At 41.9% G+C, this 21,524-nt stretch overlaps 1 protein-coding gene across 1 annotated transcript in view; it reads left to right on the forward strand.

The window, feature by feature from the left end:
• The first annotated feature begins 3,790 nt into the window (after positions 1 to 3,790).
• The window catches only part of LOC128460563 (centrosomal protein of 128 kDa), a 40,149-nt gene continuing 22,415 nt past the window's right edge, over positions 3,791 to 21,524 (forward strand). Inside the window, exons 1-16 of the mRNA XM_053445801.1 lie at positions 3,791 to 4,521; positions 4,732 to 4,818; positions 6,283 to 6,415; positions 6,560 to 6,681; positions 6,944 to 7,035; positions 8,081 to 8,153; positions 8,706 to 8,828; positions 11,805 to 11,885; positions 12,057 to 12,131; positions 12,272 to 12,419; positions 13,526 to 13,656; positions 14,866 to 14,937; positions 15,247 to 15,432; positions 17,919 to 18,107; positions 18,593 to 19,012; positions 20,836 to 21,000. Of these exons, the coding sequence (XP_053301776.1) occupies positions 4,360 to 4,521; positions 4,732 to 4,818; positions 6,283 to 6,415; positions 6,560 to 6,681; positions 6,944 to 7,035; positions 8,081 to 8,153; positions 8,706 to 8,828; positions 11,805 to 11,885; positions 12,057 to 12,131; positions 12,272 to 12,419; positions 13,526 to 13,656; positions 14,866 to 14,937; positions 15,247 to 15,432; positions 17,919 to 18,107; positions 18,593 to 19,012; positions 20,836 to 21,000 (2,259 nt within the window). The 5' untranslated portion in view covers positions 3,791 to 4,359. The remainder of the gene's footprint in view (positions 4,522 to 4,731; positions 4,819 to 6,282; positions 6,416 to 6,559; positions 6,682 to 6,943; positions 7,036 to 8,080; positions 8,154 to 8,705; positions 8,829 to 11,804; positions 11,886 to 12,056; positions 12,132 to 12,271; positions 12,420 to 13,525; positions 13,657 to 14,865; positions 14,938 to 15,246; positions 15,433 to 17,918; positions 18,108 to 18,592; positions 19,013 to 20,835; positions 21,001 to 21,524) is intronic.

Consider the following 21,524-nt stretch of genomic DNA (forward strand, 5'->3'; position numbering starts at 1 on the left):
TGTAGCGGTTGTGTTTGCACAGAGGGATTCTCTACCTCCATATGAGTAGAAGGTATTGTGTGAACTGCCAGAAAAGATGACACTGGTCACAATACTAGGGCCACTTCTAAAGGGGACTAAACCAGAACTGTAAACACTTTTAGTTGGGTTGAAGGGTGTTTTGTCTCTTTCTCTATTCTTGTATTTTTGTCTGTATTTGTTATTTGCTGTGTATCAGTCTCACGTTCTTTATTATAATTTGTTATACTAATGTTCATTAAAATGCTTCGTCCCAATCAAATATATAAAGATATTGTTCTTTTCTTTTCAGTTCTTGACCCGTGTGTTTTATTTGTATCCCATTATTCCTCATATTTAAATACACATACATATTACAATTAAACTAAAAGATTGTCAGGTTCACTATATTTCAGTGGGAGGCCCTATTGAAATTGTTATGATTATTATGATTATTATTCAGGCAAATTAAGGCATTTTGTCTTTACTCATCTCTTCTGTATCATTTGTGTTGTAATGTAGTCAAGTTGCTTTTAATTTTGACAAAAAATTGTACTTGTAAAGAACCTTGCAACTGTGTTTTAATGTGTTTGTTAATCTTATAATAAACAGAATCTTATTATAATTCGTATACTTATTATAAAAAGTACCAGAAACTTTAGAGGAAATGTGTGGAGGTAACTCAGAGACTTCCCCCATCCACCAGCTCCCCCATCAGAGGGAGCTGGTGGATGAATACTCTGCCCTGAAGGAGCCAGAGGCTCAAGTCATCTTCCTCCTGAGGGAGCTGACGGCTCAATTCACTGACCTAAAGGAGCTGGTGGATGAAAACCCCCATCTGAGGAAGCTGGTGGATGATATCCCCCGTCTGAGGGAGCTGGTTGATTACTCCACCCTGAGGGAGCTGAAAGCTGAATTCACTCGGCTGAAGAAGCAGGTGGATGAAACCCCCCATCTGGGGAAGCTGGTGGATGAATACTTCACCCTGATGGAGCTGGATGGTGAATACTCCGCCCTGAAGGAGCAGACCGCCACCAACAACCTCACCTTGGAAACAGAGGGAAAGATGGTGGAGCAGATGGAGTCTCCTGCCTCACTTCTGCTGAAGTGCAATATGGACTTGATCCCCTTGACTCAACATTCTGAGTCTGCAAATGACAAGCAGAGCATGAAGAAGGCGAAGAAGAAGCAGGAGAAGAAGGAGAAAAGGGAAGAAATGAAGAAGATAGAGAAGGAAAAGAAAGAGATAGAAAAGAAGGAGAAACAGGAAGCAAAGAAGATGGAGAAGATGGAGAGGAAAGAAATGAAGAAGATAGAGAAGGAAAAGAAAGAGATAGAAAAGAAGGAGAAACAGGAAACGAAGAAGATGGAGAAGATGGAGAGGAAAGAAATGAAGAAGATAGAGAAGGAAAAGAAAGAGCGAGAAGGAACGACAAGGGGAAAATGCTATAGTTTCCTCTTCAAAGTTTGAATCTGACCTGTCAATCATCACATCCCTCTTCAATTACTCTGGTGGATGAATACTCCGTCACAGCCTCACCTGGGAAACAGAGGGAAATCCCCTTGACTCAACATGTGGAGTCTGCAAAGGCCAGAGAGAAGGAGCTGGAGAAGGAGCTCGGAGAGATGAACATGAGGATCAAAGTGAAGGAGGAAGAGCTGGTTGAGACAGAGGAAATCCAAATTGAGCAGAAGGAGAAATTTGAATCTCTGCAGGAGAGCTGTGAGGAGAAGCCGGAGGGAAAAGAGAGGATCTCCAGAAGCAGATGAGAGAGTCGGAGGAGAAGTCGTTCATCGACCTGTCAATCATCACATCCCTTACCCCCCCCCAACAACCCCAGCCCCCCCACAACATCCCTAGCCCCCCCCACCCACCACCGTCCTTCCCTCCCTCCCTTTCTTTCCCCTCCACTCCAGACTGACTTTTCTTACAAAATAAATTATTGAATAAATGACAAAGATTTTTCATTGAGATGAAGGTTTGCTCTTTTATTACAGAAGATGGTTGGTAAAAAAATCTACATGATGAAAACCCAACATTTATATGTAAAAAAATACTCTATATAATAAACATATGTATAAATAATACTCTCTATTATTTATACATATGTTTATTATTTGAACTGAGAATCACTCGTTCTCCACAGCTGCACTTTCCCCAGATTTAATTATATTATCTTAAGAGAAACTGACGGATCATCTATTTACTGAACTCAGGTATATTTACTTTGTTTTCCTGCTCGTGGATCTGCATTACAATGCACATCTCAATTCACAGTAATTGGATCATAAGTGTAACCGTGGACTGTTTTAAAAACCAGCTTTACTTCCTGTCGGGTATTTTCAGGGTTTGTTAAAGTCAGTTGTTCACAATTTCACGTCAGACTCATCTGACCTTTGACCTTTATCCTTCTGCGGAAGCAGTGATGAAGCTGTGTGTTATTTAGTGCCGCACCAACTAATAATCTAGTTCATATAAATGTGGTTTCACAAACAGACTGCTGGACCTTGGTAGTGGTGTGTGAACTAAGGTTTGTTAACTATTCACGATTTTCTTCTATGACTTCTGTAAAGATTCATAAGCATCTTGATATCTTTTATGTTTGCTTCAGCACGACAACAGACAACCGGCCACACAGAATAAATCCTACTTTATATTATTCAAACAAACCTCATTAATGATGTTTATTCAATCAATCATCAATAATCAATCAATGCAAATACGGACATTTCAAACCTTCATATCTCCAGTGGACCATGGGAATCAAGCCTTATTTGCATCAGTGAGAAAAGTCAACGTGCACAGATCCCTTGTTACAGTATCTGACACCAGATGAAGCCATTTGTCTCCAGGTGAATGGTCCATGTTCAGAGCTGTTTTAGTCGGAGAGAGTTTCAGTTACATGCAGGTAATAACGATGATTATATCACATCCAAGTCGGCAACACAACCATTCCCACAGGACAAAACACTCCCAGGACAATGGGTCACTTTGTGTTATCAGCAAAAACCAGATACGTAACTCTGGGACAGGACGACTCCACATTTCTAGAGACTTGCAAAGATGCATTGACGTTCTCTGGCTTGTTGGTAGGTCCATGTGTGTGGATGGAGTTCAACTGTGACCTCACTCCTGGCTGACTTTAGTCACCTCCGCCCCGGCCTGGCTCCTCTCAGAGAGCGTCGGTGCTGCCTTGACCTTTGCTGCACCATTGGTGTTAACGCACTGAGGCCGAATCCCTTCATTTCTACTGAAGTGTCTTTGCCGACCCCAGATTCTTCCCATAATGCCCCTGGACACTGCTGGCGACAGCATCAGCATGATGGCAGGTTCCAGGAAAAGGTTGCGGGAGCTCGCCTGCATAGCGTACGCCCTCCACTCCACACTTGTCTTCAACGCAAACCCAACGATGTGCGAGGCGTTGTAGGGCGCGTGGCACATCACGAACACAGTGAGGGTGGAGAGCGTGACGATCAGATCAAATCAATTATAATTGTCTTTGTTCTCTATGACTTTATTTTATTCTATATATTTAGTTCTTCTTTATTATTCTGACCATTCAAATACAGACTATTCGTGTACTTCTTTTCTTAACTTTGCTTTGCTTTACTTTACTCTTCTCTTCTCTTCTCTTCTCTTCTCTTCTCCAACAGAAGAAGCGGCAGCAGTGGCGCAAACGCACACCTTTGGACAATGTAGTCCTTTGGTAACAAATTCCTCCACTGCTCCGCTGTGGGCGTCCTACAGTTCCCGGCATCCTTCGCGGCCTCCGGGCTGTGTTGTGTTCCTGCTCAGACGCGGCTAGTTCAAGTTGCCATAGCACAGAGGAGCTGTTCTCCTGTTAGCTCACAGACTACACGCGACTAAAACAAGCGTCTTCTTTTGGAATTATTCACACAAACAGCAAGTACTTCCTCTGTTTCTTCAAGCGGTGGACACGAGCAGTGTTCTGTGGCCTCGCTGTTTTATCTCAGAGCTAAATAAGTGAGCTAACGGTGGGTGAGCTAGCTAAAGCTCAGTAGTAGAGATGCCACTTGTTGCTAACCAGGAGGCGCGTCAGTCACAACAATGGCTGTGATTGATTGGGAGGGGACCAGTGGGAGCTGCAGGGCTGCTATGGTCAGATAGTTGCATTCTTGTCATCCTCTGGTTGCTAAATGGACGATGACTGAGCTCCCGGGTCTGTTTGCTGTGATAAAGATCCTTATCTCACAGAAAGTTCTAAACCGTCCCACCGTGGTCGTTAATCTGATTAACGTCACAGTGAACACTCCGCGGTTTGCGCTGACGAAGCTGGAGGTCGATCACTAATCTACACATTATCCCAGTCGGGCGTGTTAGTTTTGTCGCGAACCCAAACTATGGACACATCCAGCGGGTCGGACTCGTACGACCGGACGCGGGGCCACAGGCCTCGGGGGCGTGAAGCCCACCGCAGAGCCGGCCGGGACAGGGTCGGCGCCGGCGGGGACCGAGCAACAGACATATGCGAGAAGATCGACACCCTGGCCAGCACGTTACAGGTGCTGCACCTGCATGTCCACGCTCCATTCATCCACGCAAACGAACACAGAGCATGGATCTGACAATTCAAGTCAAGTGGTTGTGATAAACTTACAGTAACTGTACACCAGCATCCCTGTGCACTTATAACACATGTAAATACAAGCGTGAGTATGAATTCATTCATGTTTGTCAATGAATACTAATGAATAGCTGCTCCTCCTTGGCAGGGCACCAGTAGAAACTTGACCAAAGTAGACCGTATGCTGGGCCAGTACAGGGACCATACAGACGACCATGCTGAAGCCATGGCACTGGTGAGACACCTGTTCTATCATCTATGTATTTACACATGTTTTAGTATCACAGGTTTGATACGGGTCGTTCCATGGCACACGGCCATGTCTCAATAACAGATCCATCTTGCTGAACCACTAGAAGACTAATATCAATACCAGTTTTACATATTTTGAACAAAACAAACTAAGCTTAAGGAAACTGAAGGGAAAATGTCACTTTCTCCAGCAGTTGTTTCCTAAATCCACATCTTCAGTGCACAGCAATAACACTGTTTTTCCTTGCTCAAAATAAGGCAGAGCTGGTAACCATCCTGATCATGTGAGTACACGTTTATGTGCACAGCGCCTTCAACCGACTCAACACTGAATCAAACGCTGTTTTTTTTACAAGCAATGTATTTGCCAAGATACAATCAAAACTAGGAGGCTGAAATATTCTGCCTCTATGTAATAGTCACATTTTAATGTTTTTTTAATGTGTAAAGGAAAGCTAAGGCTTTTATGTTATTTTCTTCTTCACCTACACAGCAATAGGTTTCCTGTGAATTATCTTTTAATTTAATTTAATTGATTGAAAACAACATTGTTGTTGTTGTTGTTTGCTACATGTGTATATTAGTCTTTATGATGTATTTTAATGGTGAACCTTTGTTTCCCAAAAATCAAATATGCTGTTGGAAAGTGGCATTATCATCACTCTATCGTATGGTTTGTGTTAACACACTCCTTATGACTTTGGTAACTGAAACCTCGCCCTGTCTTGAACTTTGTGATACTCTCCATCACCAGTACCTCTACTTCTTTTAGTAGGTTGTGCACTACTTGAATACCTGATAAATATACAGCAACTCATCAACTTGCTTGTAGTAAATGCTGATCGTATGAGCCATTTCTGCTGTTGTTGAAAGCATTTCAACTGTGGGATGCACAGGCACTTTAGAATTTTTTTTTTTTAATTTATGTGCGAAACAACAATATTCAAATGTCACAAAATATCAGGGCAACTTACACATTCCTACTGTTGGGCACAAAACTTCCTTCTTGATAGTTTTGGCAGAGCCTTTACTAGAGTACTTTATTGATACATCGCCACCACATCAACATAATGCTGCATGTTACAAAATGGAGAATCCACCAAGTGCAACGTTTGTAAGCAAATTATGTTTTCAATGAAGGCATCCGTCAAAGGGTTTTACCAAGAGCTGGAGGTGGCATGAAATTTGTTGGAGGAGGCTGCCTCGGGATTCTTTGCAGGAAAACCCCTGCTTCTTATATTGTTGAGATTATATCTGTCAGTTATCAAGTGGTACATTCAGTTCTCACTATTCAGTTTTAATTTTCTTTCACTTTTAAATGTCTTTGTCATGCTCTCCTCTACCTCTCCTCCTCCTTTGCCATCTGCAGGGCTGAGATTTTATTTAGGAGCTGTTCTCTCTGTCTTCTTGGTTTGTTAATTATGTCTCCCTGTTTTTCATGCACAAGCTCAGGGAAAACCTGGAGGAGTCGATCAGTCAGCTGCAGACACAGAGGCTGAGTAGAACCAATGGGGCTCGGAGTGCTTCAGCTTCGGCCTCCACACTGCACACAAGTGACCTGGAGGCTGGTTCAGGCTCAGGTATGGAGCAATGGAAAGACTTTTGTTGACTTCCAGAACTTTGTGGGGTTCAGTTTGGTTAACAGTGTTTCAAATTTACACCTGTTTTATCACATTGCTCCCAAAAATAAACGCTTTATAACACCTGTTTGTCTGTGATATCAGAAGGCCAGCGTTTCTACCCTACCTCTCCACTGAGGGACTACACAGGCTCCACAGGGAGGAGGAAGAGGTCTCAGTCGGCCGGTGTTCGCTTCAAGAAGGATGCCACTCGGAAAGGAGACGGTGTAAGCAGAGCCCACAGACCAACCACTAATCAGTGCTGCTTGTTAGCTCATGTCATTTCAGAAAGTTGACACAAGAGGAAAAGCTGAAAAATATTAGCTATACTAATCTTCACAAGGAAAGGGAACTTAAAAAGACTTCCAATCAGATGTTAATTTTCTTATAAATGTGTATCTCTATCAATGCAGTCTTATCTACTTCTGCTCTGCTTTGCTCGTGTTTTGAGTTGTGTATTCAATGTGTGTGTGTCTGTCGCTCACACAGATTCATTCTATAAACCAATCCTTGAGGGATCTACAAAGTGACCAGCTGAGACTGTCTGATGACCTGGATAGAGAAATCCTCAGGAGGAACAGGTAACTGGGATGAAGGACAAAGTCTGAACATTAAACACCTAAAAAAAAATGTTTGCCTCCAAACAGCAGAGCGGGTAATACACAAGTGAATTCACCAGTTGGATTTGTTTGATCAGACAAGGTGGTGAGGGCTGAATAAAACATAAAAAAAAGTGTTTCAAGGAGAATAAGCAGTCTCCATGTTAGCCACAGGAAAAATCAATGTACCAATTTGTCATAATATTTGTTAAGCTTCAACATAGACATCTGTAGATTCTGAAATGGTCCTAATGCAATGTAAAAATGTTATGTAAAAGGTTTTCTCTTGACTTTTTTGTTAGATCACTTCACAATGAAATCTCAAAAGAGGAAACGGATAATCAGTGTTTTAAGGCTACATTTTTTGAATAGTTTCGTTTTTTTGTTTATTTATACATTTCCACATTTTAAGTCATTCTTCGGAGTTTATAAAATTAAATAGTGAAACATCATTGGTCCTTCAGACTTACTCTGACAATTAATACCAGTTTTGTTTTTTGGATAAAACTGTACTCATTTAATACACGCTGATTTCATTCTAACACACAAAGTGTAAATCCATCCATATATCCTAACCCTAACCTGATCACAGTTTTTCCACAATATTTTGTTCGCTAACTCTGCACCAGTGCAGGTTATTGATCTTATTCTTTTCTTATCCACTGTACATGAATAGTTTTCACTTGAGATTTGAAAAGAAATACATTGACTTCAGGTCTTTGAAATCTCCTTCATGAGAAAATGATGAAAAGATTATGAGAAACTTCAGATAAAACTGCAAAGTCAAATTGCGGCAGATCTTTCTTTGAACAGCTATTCATATTTTACATTTTTAAATTATCTAAAAAACCTTTCGCCGGGCTGTTGACGAGACCTAATCAATCCACCACTTTATTTCCACATCTGAAGCCGCATAACTACTTTTAGTCACATGATGTTCTGGAATAGGACTTTTCAAAACCGCTGAGAACTCTGTTGTGTGAATGTCTTCAGTCTGCTCTATTGTTAGTTCTGTGTTTTCTCCGAGGACTGATATTGACACCAGGCGGGCGATGGAGAGCCTCACAGGACACTTGACAACATCCCAGAGACAAGACTCAGTGAGTTGTGGCTATTTCATTACCAGTACTTTAAGTTTTCTACCAGCTTTGACAGGAGAAGTGGATGCATCATGAATTTGAGGAGAGTTCATCACAGGTATTGATGGATGAAAGCTGCCATTCAAAGCGTGAAGGATGCACATGCTCTTTCCTTTCCTGAATACAACTACGGGCATGTAGCTCTCTTTATTTAACTGTAACTTCATAAATCTTTAGCAAATGTATCAGTATGATTTCCAGTCACATGGCTTCTCACCGCACCATTACTGCTGTGACAAATCTGCTGCCTCCAATGACAGCCAGCATGCTTCATATTTGTTAATCTTGTTGTGGATGTGACAAGATAAAGGGCTTAACTGTTATACAGCTGGATTTGATGCTTCCTGATTAGACAGCAATTTTTTTGCATGTCAAGTATAATACTTTTTATCAGTTCTAAAATATATTTTTGTCGCCCGCAATTTTAATTTCCTGTTGCCTCATTTATCACATCCTGCTGCCGTTCCCTGATGTTTCTGTGACCTGAGGCGTCCTCCCTCTGACTGTCTGCAGGTGTCGTCTCACGTGGAGCGGCGGCTGCAGGAGCTGGAGAGAGAGATGCACAGCGAGGAGACAAGCACGGAGAGAGAAAGGCGGCCCCAGCAGCGGGCGGGCCTATCCGATGAGCTGCAGGAGGTGACACCCTTCGCCTCCACTCATCTGCTGCGATTCCTCCATCCCACACCTCCCTGTTGACACTCATGTTCTTTCACTCTATAAAATGAAACCAAAAATAATGGGAAAAAAGATCATATCAGACATTAAAAGTAAAATAGAAGCACATAGGACAGCAAGAAGTTTACAACAAATTAGGCTGAACATCACTAAGTAGTGAAAAGCTATAGTTTGATAGGAACACTTCAATTCCTAATATATAAAACCCAAATATCCCAGAAAGGAACGCTGCTATCTGGCGCCGAATTATTTGGAGTCAGACTCTGCGAAATAGCGAGCACGGATGGAGCGCCGGCATTGCGGTCCCACCGTTGCATGTGCTGGACCAATCGCAAAACATCCCAGCTGTCAACTAGCTGCCGATTTTTACACATCAAATTATGAATTGAAATTACTGGAAAATGAGCACTCGAGATATGACAACCTATGACAGATGACAGAAACCATCTTTGAGAAAAATTTCACTTTCACTTTTGATTATGTGCTATACGCTAACATGGAGGAGATGGGGTTTATTACCTTTACTGCAGCCGGCAATCAGCGGGAGAACGAGAACTTGGTTATCTTTAAAAGTTCAGTGAAAGTGGAATATTAAGACCTTCAATGCTGGATTGAATTTTGTGTTTTGAGGGTCGTTCAAATATGTTATACGAAGGACAATCTTTGCATTCATAAATAATTCTAATCTTGTTCGCTAATATTAAAAAACTTTCAATGAAATTGACATTTTAGCCTTCATAGCAGCATTGTAATGTCGTTGTCATGCTATTCATGGAGTTCCCCAGAGGACGCAAAATGCTGATTTGAGCTGATCTTCAGAATCTTTGTTTCATACCATCACATGTCAAAATTACATTTAGACTTATACTCAAGGAAACACAAATGAGCATGAAGTTGATCATGTGTATTATTGTATGTAAAACAGGTTGTCACTCTGTCTTACATGGATATCATCATAGTTAAATGGTGAAAGCTCAAAATAGACAATCCAGAAAAACCCAGTTAAAAAGGGATCTGACCATAGACACGATCGATGACGCGTCTCCACTTCCTCCTACTGCCCCGATAGGAAGCCATAATATCGACATATTGTCACATTGTCACATTGTCGTCCATCTTTGTACACAGTCTGTGAATCTGACAGTAAAGTACGGTGTACATTACTACTTTTATAATGCATGGTTAAAGTAACAGTGAACCTTTGCAGCACTGGCTTCAGACCAGGATTTTGTTCGTCAAAAGTACAGTCGCTGTCTACTACCTCATGAACGCTATGTGCCGACAGTGCACCTGACAACACTCACTTTAAAACCACACATGCCAATCGAACATTTTCTTTAGAAGCACTATGGATGCTGGACAGGAAAATGACAACTGTGTGGATCTCAAGACACTTAGGTCTTGCTAGATGCAACAGTGTGTAAGATACGGGTCCTGAGTTGTTTTTCACAATGAGGAGACATTAAACAGACAGTGAAGGGGGCGGGGGAGAGAGTTGCTCAGGACTATCAAAATGAATAAATTCCTGTTGGTTGTTCCGGAGTAATAATACAGACCATTGACCTTTACACAATTTATGAAACCTCAGTTTTCTTAGAAAAAACATAAGCTGTTCTGGCTGCCAACTCATGTACAGAGGGATTAAAATGCAAGTTTGAAGCTGCTAATTGCTTACCGTAAGTTTAACAACTAAAACCGCTACCTTGTTTTGAATATTAATCCTCCACACAGTTAAGTACTGTGGTTTATTATTGTGGTGCTGCCCATAGAATATGCTCGACCACAGTGACAGAACATGAAAACAAATCTTTACTTCCCTGTATAATAGAAGTGTAATGCACTGTCTTACTGACGGGTTCCCTCTCTTAATGTACCTCCATCTTCTGTTTGTTCCCACTGTGTCACCGAGCCCTCCTGCTCCTATAATGCTCACCGAGGGAATTATTTTGATGCAGTCGCAAGTGGCGGCTAAGTAAGCAATTGCAACTTTCCCATATTTCATGCGAGTCGTGTTTTTTCTGGCTGACGTATTAGTCTAAAAGCACTAATAGCTGAGAGAGCTCTGTCATTAGGTGCACTTTAGTGGAGTAGTCTCACAGCTAGGTGCATTCACTGGGTGTGCACACTCAGTAAAGAACACAATGTCTGGTGTTATTTCTTTTTGATATTTTTCTACTTTTGATTCAGCTCCACAAATAATGAAATCATACATCATCAATGTGATGTTATTGCACTAAAATAATGAAACCATCCATTTCCTGGTTACTGGTGTTTGACCGTGTTTTTATATAAAATGATCCGTGTTTTGGCATCGCTCTTTCAATTTCTCATGTCTGCTGCAGTTCATTATTCGACCACAGAGGGGCACTGTGTAGCTTTAGTCAGACCGATAACCTTGTTGAGCAAGACTTTTTCTCTCCCACACACACACTGTGTAATGATAGTAGCTACCAATTCATTTGCATCCCTCTCTTCTGTAGTGCCCTAATGGGACACCAGCAGGGCCCGGGGCGATGGGAAATAATGCATTTGTCCAAAAATTAAGGGTAAATAAACAAGCATGAGGAAATGAAAAGGAAAATAATCTCTTTTACTACTAAAGAGCAGGAGAGGAGGGAGAGCAGAGGGCACATTTATTCCCCACCGATGGGCCCCGCTGTGATGTGAATCAAATAGATGATGAGTCACTTGGGTAGCTGTTATTGCTAGCAGCCGGCAATTCATCACCACAGCCTGCTCAGAAAGAGCTGGATTGAGTGGGAGCTAAGCTCTTCTACACATCCACCATGATGCCAGTGTCTTGTTCCAAGAAGACGAGATGGGGGGATACTATGACGCAACAGCACCGCTCATGCTTTTTTTTCTACAGTACTCATACATGTGTTCCTTTATAATAACTCACTGTGTCCTGGTTGTGATGCTGCTTGTGTTTGGTAGACGGTAGGGAGACGACAACTTCAAGTCCACGAGAGAGACGAGGCCATGGCAGCCAGGTTATTGAAAGCAGAGAAGGAGAAGGTGAATGAATGAATTTATTGGGTCTTCAAGGAATGTTTGTATATTAAAGAATAATCCTCTGTGATTTATATACAACTGAATGTATAGAGACACCACACCTCCTGCTGACTCCAAATGAGTTTACCACTTGTTATTTGTGTATTGCTCTGACACGCTTGTTGTTCTCCTTAGATGGAGCAGGATCTGGAGAGAGCTAGAAGACGATTAGAACAGTCCGAGGACAGCAGAGAGTCACTCGTCCAACAGGTTTGTTTGTTGATACTCTACCTAGATATGTAGATGTACCGTGAAACCCTGTGAGACAATTCAATTAGCTGCAAAGATACTTTTAGGACACTGTCGGTGTTGTGGTTCCAGTCAGGTTTGTTTTTCTCTGTGGTTTCCAGGTGGAGAACATGCGAGATGAGCTGCTGAGGATAAGTAAGGAGAAGACTGAGCTTCACAGGATGCAGCTGGATACCTCTCAGCACACCGCTCAAACACATGGCAACCACACTGACAGGGCGGAGGGAAGAGGTGGACAGCGAGGGCCAGGTACTGAAATGATGTCTGCACTCTTGAGTTTAGCAAAGAAGCGTAAACAGGACAGAGAGGATTGGGATATGTAGGTGAAAACGACAATTGAATATATTGTTATGGCTACTCTGTAAACAATAGAATTTCTTTTATCATTTTCCCCTTGAAAATGTACAGACAGTGCACACACACGTTGCCAAAAGCTGGATCAATACACCTTTAAGAGTGGATGAGTGACAGTCAGAAGGGAGAGACCTGAGATCAGATACAGGGCCAGCAAGGTTAAAGCCAGTGGAAGGATGTGTGGAGTGCTGGTAAGAGGACAGAAAATGGATTGAAATACTGCACAAAAAGATAAGAGAGAAATAGTGTCAAACTTGAGAATGTATTTGAGAAAAATATTGAAATCTTTTTTTATCTTAGTGTATTTGCAATGAGTGATTTTAGAGCATTAGATGACCTGAAAAGACACTGAAAGAAGAAGTGTAACCGAGGCCTGATATTTTATTTTACAGTTTAACTACAAACTTTATTATAATCAACTTCAAATGAAAAGAACACACAAATACAACCAAATATATAGAACTTGAATTCAGAAAATACCCTTTCCAGTAAAATGTAAAATAAAATGCACATCATTTCTGATTGTCTATTGTCTATTCTGTAACAAAAATGTTTTCATATGTGCAAACATTCATGCTGATATGTCTCTCATAGGCTTATATCAGATGGATTTCATCGACAAACGGATAAATTGTTCGGGCTCTAATCAGCACTTTTGCTCGTTATCACTTCGTTAATTTATTCTGTTTACATCTATCAACTCCTGCTCTGCCCTTGGTGAAGTGACCATGCATATAAATCAGTTAGATGAGTTAGTTAAGTTATTAAATGGTTAAATATTACAAACTAAAATCTTGATTTTACTTCAAAAATTGTGCTTTCGCTTAATTTATTTTAAAGGGTACTGTATATTTCGTCCTCTTGCTCCCTTATCTATCACTTTCCTCCAGGTTGATGTACTTATCTAGTCTACTTTTTTTCTCTCAACCTGCACTAATAAGTTTGATTTTGTATGTGTTTGTGTGTGTGTCTGTGTTGTATGCACGTGTTACATCATTTAGACTTAGAAAAAGAAGTGGCAGACTTGCGGGTTCAGCTGTGCAAGGCCTCTGTTCTCCGTGAAGTCGAGGAACTGAAGAGGGCTTTGGACCATAAGGAGAAGGAGAGGGTCCAACTCAGCCTACACGTGGAGGTTTGTGTGTCAGAGATATTGTGTGGTAATCATGAAATGACAAGAGATCGCCACACCCAGTGGTTCAGAGAAGGCTTTGCACGTCTTTCCTCACTCATTCATTTGGCTGTGGTTCCACTGTCCTCCAAAGAATCAAGGGAAACATTAAGGATCTCTCAGCTGGGGTGCGAATGAAAGCAAAACGAGCGTGCGTTCAGCTTTTGCCATGGAGGTGGCCCCACCCTGAGCATGGTTGTTTCAGTTTGTGGGGTGCCTCTCATCCGTGGTTGTATCCTCCGCCAACTCCATGCCACTTGATCCTCTTAAACTCGTCAGATGAAGTGACAGTTGGAATAGGAGATCAGAAGTCAACCAGCAGTCATTTATCCTCCTCAAACTGGTACAATGTGTCACTTCCATCACTGTAACAAGACAAAGAAAAAAAATCAGCCCTCCTTAGCAGGGCTATTCGAGGCCATGGCGGGTATCAATAAAACCTTAGTGCGAACCGCTGCACTTTAAGCTCCGGCACATTCCTCTAATCTCTGATGTGTTTTAACTCCCACGCTTCCCCTATTGCCGAGTAGGTGTTGAAAGATGAGGTGGGTGTTTGCGTGTATCACCTGGGGCGTCTCTTATGGTTTTAATGCTGAGATCGAAATAGGTGTCGGAAATCTCTCATTTTAAACGGTAAATGATCAAAATTGAAGTATAATGAGGAGAATAGGCTGGAAGATTCAATTTCTCAGTGACTAAATTGATATACAACTGTATAATTGAATAGGTCTAGAACTAATCAGGCTATGACTAATTATTCATAACAGACAGACCTGTTATTGGGGTAACCTTATCCGCCCTCGCTCTCGACTGCAATCAAACTGGAAACTTCAAAGTGATTGTGACTTTCTTGTGGATATGAAGGTAATCCAGTGCAGCTCTCGTCTCAGACCACTTTTCAGACCAGCGTGGCAGATAATCCAATTGTGAGAATGTAAACACAGTCTCAACCTTATTTTGCCCTCGCTCTCATCTCCCGTCCTCCTCTTCGCCTGCTACGTCCACCTTTTTAACAGATTTGTCCTAAAATCCCCCCCAAAAAATAACATTAAAACACACTCATCCACATTGTCTCCCTTTCTAATGCTTTTCTGTCTTTTTCCTTTCATTAGCTGCAGCACTATTATAAGGACGCGCACACAACCTTGACCTTCCTCTTTTTCTCTATTCCAGGAATTGTCATCAGACCTGGCGCGGCGGGAGCAGCAGCAGCTACGAATATTGGAACAGTTGAAGCAGTTACAGGTATTTTGTTTGGTTTCTGTTTCACCTTGTAATTCATCAGCCGCTGGTCATTTTTATCCAGGAATCCAAACAGCTTTTTTGAGTGGTAATTCAAATTAGAAACATGCTATGCTGCGTTAAGTGGCTTTCTTGGGTCGTTTCTTCACAAAATTACACTTTAAAAGAATCGAGAAAGACTAAAGTCGCAATTAATGAGATCCCACAGAGTCAGGCCTATGAGCCATTTAAGGATCCACAGCATGGTTCATAACCCTGATTCAGATTATAAAGAATGAATATACACTTTATTCATAAATTCATCCCTTTCAGAGCCGAGAGCAGGCTGAGAGGAGGGAGATGGAGGCATTACTCCAGGAGAGCACGAGGAGCAGGGATGAATTGAAGACCAGGGCCCAGGAGGCTGTGCGCCAGTGGAGGGCAAAGTGCAAGAGATTGCAGAAGGAGCAGGAGGAGGCAAAAGCCCAGGCGCAATTCCATACTGACAAGGCCTCGCAGGTTGGTTGGGATGCATTCATTACCCACATTTTGACACCACAGTCTGCTGTAGCAGCTGTGACTGTAGCTGCTGATCTTCATAATGTTAGCTGTCCACACACACAGTGGAAACAATTCATTCTGGGATAAATATATAGTATCGTCTCGTGAGTCTCTCCGATTCTCATCTGTTCAGTTTGAGAGAACAGGTAGGAAACAGGAAGCCTGCGTTATAGAACAGAGGTACGACAGCAGTCAGGATGTAATACTATGTTATGCTACTGAGTTGCATTATTGGAAAATATAGGAGCCAGTGAGCTTGAGAGCTTGACCTATACAAGACACTAAAAGTCAGGATGTCTCAGTTTCTGCTGCTGCTTCTTCTTTTTGACTCTTTCTCTATCTAGTCTCCTAGATGTTTGATCCTCTTTAAAGCAATATTTAGCCTCTAACTATGTGAATGTCCCTGTGGTATTTATTTCAAATGTAGTCTATTAAATCTAAATCCACTGTGTCATGGACAAATTAACTGACATTATTCTGGTCGTAAAGTATAAATATTCATCATGTATGAGGTATGATAATCAGAACTGTGATTGTGATTTTTCTTTAGCTACAGTTAAACTTCATTACCATTAACTATCTAGTCTGTGGCAGCCAACCATATTCTGATTCGTCCGGCCATAGTTTAATAATGAACCAATTTTTTTTTTTACACTTCTCAAAATGCCATAAGAGATTTCAACTTTGTCCACGTAAACAGTCAGACCTCATCGTTTCAGCTGCGGTTGTGGCAACAATGCATTTCTTTCCCTCACAAAAAACTCATCTTTCACTCATTACCCTGTCTACCTGTCACTTTCAATCTGAAGAGCTTGACTGTTACAGACATCGATTCAATTAATTCTGTGGGAAATGCTTTATTAATGTGTCTGTTTCTACTGTCGCAGAACCATTCCCTTAGCAGTCAGCTCTCCGTTTGTCAGAATACAGTCGAAGATATTGAGTTGACACTGTCGAGTTACTGCAGCACAAATACTGGGTCATCCCTACTCATCATCATCAGGCAGCTCTGTCTCAAACACTCCGGCAGCTGCTGCCGCTGGCTGGTCCTGCAGCGAACCTTCTGGCTGCACTGTGAGCAACAACTGTAGCTCTGACTCCCTGTGTTGCATTTTCTTAGCGGCGGACTGGCTCATTAATGCGCGACTGCTTTGACTTTGACAGCACGTTCTGAGAAGTGAGGTGATCAATATTGTCTGTACTGAAATGCATTTCTCAACTCCAGTAGCAGACTGATGTCTAGTGCCATCTTTACTTCTGGGCGGTGAAGAGAAGTTATATTTATCTTGGCCAAACTTGCCCTGTAGTTCCGCACCACACTGGTGTCAGAATACATTGGTGGATGGTGAAGGTCACTACAACTGGATAAGTGATGGACAGAATTTTGAGAAATTATAGACACAACCTCTGTTGCTCAGCTGTCGCATTTCCTTAAAATATGGAGATACCATACAATACCATACAAGACTATTATGGCTCTCTAGTCAGGGGTGATATAAAAACACATCATTTGCATTCTATATTGAACAGCCTTCTAATGATGAAGTCAAAGTAAAAGCTTTTAAGGAAATTCTGGCACTTATAGCTACTAAACACTCTTTAATACCCTTTTAGTAAAATTATATGTATTAATTATGTGAGATAGGGCTATAGAGGTTTGTATAAACGTTTCTATTCACCCTAACCAAAGCCAACAGGCTGGGTATTTGAGCATGCCTTTTTCTGTTCATTTTTATTCAGACTTTGTTTTGTTTAGTCTTTATAGCGCAGAGGGCTTTGTATCAAAGTCAGATTAAAATTCTTGAATAATGTATTTGTACAAACATGAAACCGAGTCGTCAGAGTACCTTCGCCTGCTATGTTACAGCAGTTGTGCACGGTTGAATAATTAATAGCTGACTATTATTTGTAGCTTGAAAGTCGCCTCCCGGTGATTTCCATTCCATTTGAACTGAGTGAGTCACCTCCAAACTCGGAGTCAGCAGCCTCGCGCCTCGCAGACGGACAGACGGACAGAATCCCATCTGGCACACTCAACGTGACGTGAATTCATTACAAAATCATTTCTGCCCCCTTAATGAATTAGGGGAGAGAATCAAGTGCTCAATTAAATGATTAGGTTCTGAGCTACAGCAAAGTCTTTGCAAATTCCAGTCAAAGCCAGAGTATTAGAAGCAATCTGCTTTGAACAGACCTGACCATTGTCCCTTATCAGGGAGCTGAGTGCGAGCGTTTTCCTATCAGTGCAAGAGCTGGTACTGCATATGTTTCACTCCTTCTCTCTCCCTCTGTCACTCTTTCTCTTGCTCTCATCATTATTGTTAGAGCTCCTCTTTGTACACCATCTTACTCCTCCTCTTCATTTGTCATTTTTCATTTCCCTTCTATCCCTCTCACACAACCCCTCTCCCCTGCTCTTGTGCTCTCTCTTTTTCTCCCTCCAGGCAGCCAGGGAGAAGGAGAACTCTCAGGCCCAGCTAAAGGCGCTGAGCCAGCATACTGAGGCAGCCCGCAGGGAGCTCACTGAAATCCTAGGCCGCTTGGCCCAGCGCGAGGAAGAACTACACCGCAAAGACGTGGAGCTGTCCGAGACCCGCCAGCGGCAGTTGTCACTGGAGCAGGAAATGCGGGAGGTGTGGGGCTGAATATCCAGAAAAAGAATTTCTCTTGCAGATCACCAGGGACACACTCATAGGTTCATAGACAGTTGGTCAGGTTTTTACTGCATAATATGCTTCTACTTATTCTTACATTTGAATCCATCAGCGTATCCGCAAGCCCAGTTCATTCATTCAAGACCAGTTTACCATTGAATCAAACTGGATCACACTACCACCATGAAGTTATTTGAATGCTATGTAATGGTGACACCTATTTGAGTACAGTAAGCAAGAACTGAAGTTAAACTTTGCAAGATTTATTAACTCCGAAATGCTTGTTTTTTTAGCTACAAGCACATTAGCATTCTTGTACAAATCCCAGTCTAAACATGGGCATATAATTCATAGATTCATTTTTCTTATTTAGACTGAGGGACTGGAATTAATTATGTAACTTAAACCTCAGGAAAAGAGTAATTCAATATTTGATAAAATCCTAAAAGAGTTTGTAATCGTAGGTAAGGGAGGCCTCGGCTGCCCGGGAAGAAGAGACTCGGCGTCAGTCTGCCATCCAAACAAGACTAAAGGAAGAGAACCAGAGGCTGGAGGAACGAGCCGACAGCCAAGCCCGCCATCTTCAAAGAGACCAGGACAAGCAGGAAGAGCTCCAGGCCGCCCTCAAGCGCATGACCTCAGCTCATTCCCATCAAGCTCAGCGGTTAGCTGAGGAGGAGAGAACCAGGAAGGAGCTCCAGAAGGGAGCGTCAGAACAACAGGCTAATCTGACAACGATGCAGGAGGAGCGGGAGGCACTGGCTCAACAGCTGCAGCTCGAGAGGGAGGTGCATCAGAAGGAAGTGGACAACTTGAAGGCAATGATGGAAGACGTCAGGAAAAGGAAGCATCGGGAAATGCAGGCACAACTAAAGGAGTTTAAGGTCAGTCCCTTCGATAATATATATATATTTTTTTTTCCGTCAATGATATGTACAACTGAACAAACAGTTATGCTCATTTGATTTTGACTTATAATACTAGTCTCTTGTTCTATACAATATACTTGTAGCTATGGCCAGCAGCTGGTTAGCTTAACATAGCATACAGACTGGAAAGATCAAGAATGAAATAGTGGCTCATGATAACTTAAACTTTAAATATAATATGTTGCAAACTTTTACCAATTTTTATGTTAAGCTCAGCTTACTGGCTGCAGCCCGTACATATTTAGCATTCAAATGCAAGACTGCTATCAGTCACTTCATCAATCTCTTAACAAAAAATTATAAAATTGTATATTCAAACACATTGATCAATTCTTTTAGACTTCTAAAAAGTAGTGCTGGTCTTTGGATATTTTATCAGATGCATTATAAATTCTTAGTTTTTTTCAAATCTTTCGAGATGTCAAGGTCATAAACCAACCAGTGATTTATTTTCTTCCCACCTAGGCATGGATCACAGAGTGTCACACTCAAATTGACATTTAGAGGATATTACCAACACGTGCCTCAAATTCAGCACAGGGCTACATGCCTCAGCCACTAAACATCTGGTATATTTCCGACTCAGTGAGACAGACAAAATTCTAATTTAGAGCAATTTTCCTCATTGGCCAGGGCTCTGTCCTCTGAGTGCGGGTGAATCGAGGATAGCTGAGCTCTTAATAGTGTGTGGTGCCCCATGGATCCTCGAGGCCGTTCCAAAGCTCCAAGCGTGAATATTTTAAAACTCCTGATATCAGACCTCAGAAGTCTCATTGAGGAAGCGCTGGAGATCAGGGAGTCCTCTTGATTTACTCCCACACCACCCTACCCCCATGATGAGTCCTCATGGGTACATTGTTTCTTAAGGGGCATGGTCTTCTCTGATATGGTTGAGTTTAGCCCATTAGCTGCGCTGAATGGCATTAATATCTGACATAGCTCAGTGTAATTGTGTCATATGCGAGTGCAATGAGGACAAGGACGTTTGCTAGAGTGTTTTTAAGTAGTAGCCCACAGGTGCAGCAGATGTCTCTAAGAAGCCCGCCCGGTATTCATTGAGCACAGCCAAAAGCTTATATTACAATTTTGATACAGTCGACTGTCAGAAAAAGCTTAAAATAGTCTTATTTTCTCGTCCTTTTCCTCTCACTCTTGATTTCTCCTCCACTTTATCTTCCCTGTCTTAATCCCTCTCTTACTTCCTCCTTCCAGTTCTAATCTTGCATTTTCCATCAGTTTCTCTTTCCTCACTCCAAACAGTTTGGATTTTACTTTTATTTTCTTTGTATATGTCACTTCTGATACTCCTGAGACTCGGTCATTATTGTTCATTCCAACTGTACTGTATTTTGAGTTGTGAAATAATGCACCCCTTGTAAAAATAAAACTGTAATGTTTGAACCAGGTTTGTCCTTGCAAGCTAGAGACATGTATTAAGGACTTAGACAATGGCGTATAACCACCTTCAATACCCATTTGCCTGATGTTATCTGTTTGTGCTGCACAGGATGTCATGTCAGAACTCTCTGAATTCACAATGTTCCTAACAGACATGAATTAGGGTTAGAGCAGCACCAGCTCTGGTGCAAATGAAAAGCCTACTTTTAAAACTTATTTGCACTATTTCCTGTATATTTCAGTGCCTGAAAATCCCAAAGATACAAACTACATTCCGCTTGAAGTCAAACATTTTCGAGCAGATAGGGCACATATTATATTATGTTATATAAAGTTATTGCCTGTGTATCGTGGCCTTTGACACATCTGCTCTCTTCTAGGAAGATGCAGCGTCAGATAAGGAGCTGTGTGGGGCGCTCCGCATCAAGTTGGACAGGATGAAGGATGAGTGTGATAAGCTGGCAGCAGAGCTTTGCACAAAAGACGGGGCACACGCACTTCTCCTCAGAAAGTACCAACTACTCAAAGAGGAAATGGATGATAGAGTAAGGCCTGACCCCTTCACTGTGTTTTCAAATATGAAAGTAAAACTTGTATCCTATCCATTGTTATGTCAGTGGAACATGTATCCCATTGGGTTGTGAAATATAATACGAAAAACTATACAGAGTGCCATCAGCAGCTGCCATGTGCAGGTTTCACATTTTGATTGTGATGTGTAACTTCATCCCTACGTTTTGGCTGAAGTGTCTCTTCCTGGAAATTACAAAAATATCTTTAGAATGCTGTTTGAGGAAAAAAACGAAGTTATCTTTGTTATCTAGCCACGAGCGGTGACTCCAGTTGCAGCACACACACATTTGTGACAGAAATGAGGTACGAAGTAGAAGGCTGCTCGCCTCCAGAGCCTCCTGACGGCCTAGACCACAGACGTCCCAAGCCGTTTGAACCGCTGGGACAGGCGCTTGTCTGAGCCATTGATTCAAAAAGTGAGTGTGTGTGTGTGAGAGAGGCAGCCGAGGGGTGGGAGAGGATGGAGGAAGTCTCTAAAACGTAGACAATGCTGTGG

This window comes from Pleuronectes platessa, chromosome 17, assembly GCF_947347685.1.
Source record: "Pleuronectes platessa chromosome 17, fPlePla1.1, whole genome shotgun sequence".
Lineage (NCBI taxonomy): Eukaryota > Metazoa > Chordata > Actinopteri > Pleuronectiformes > Pleuronectidae > Pleuronectes > Pleuronectes platessa.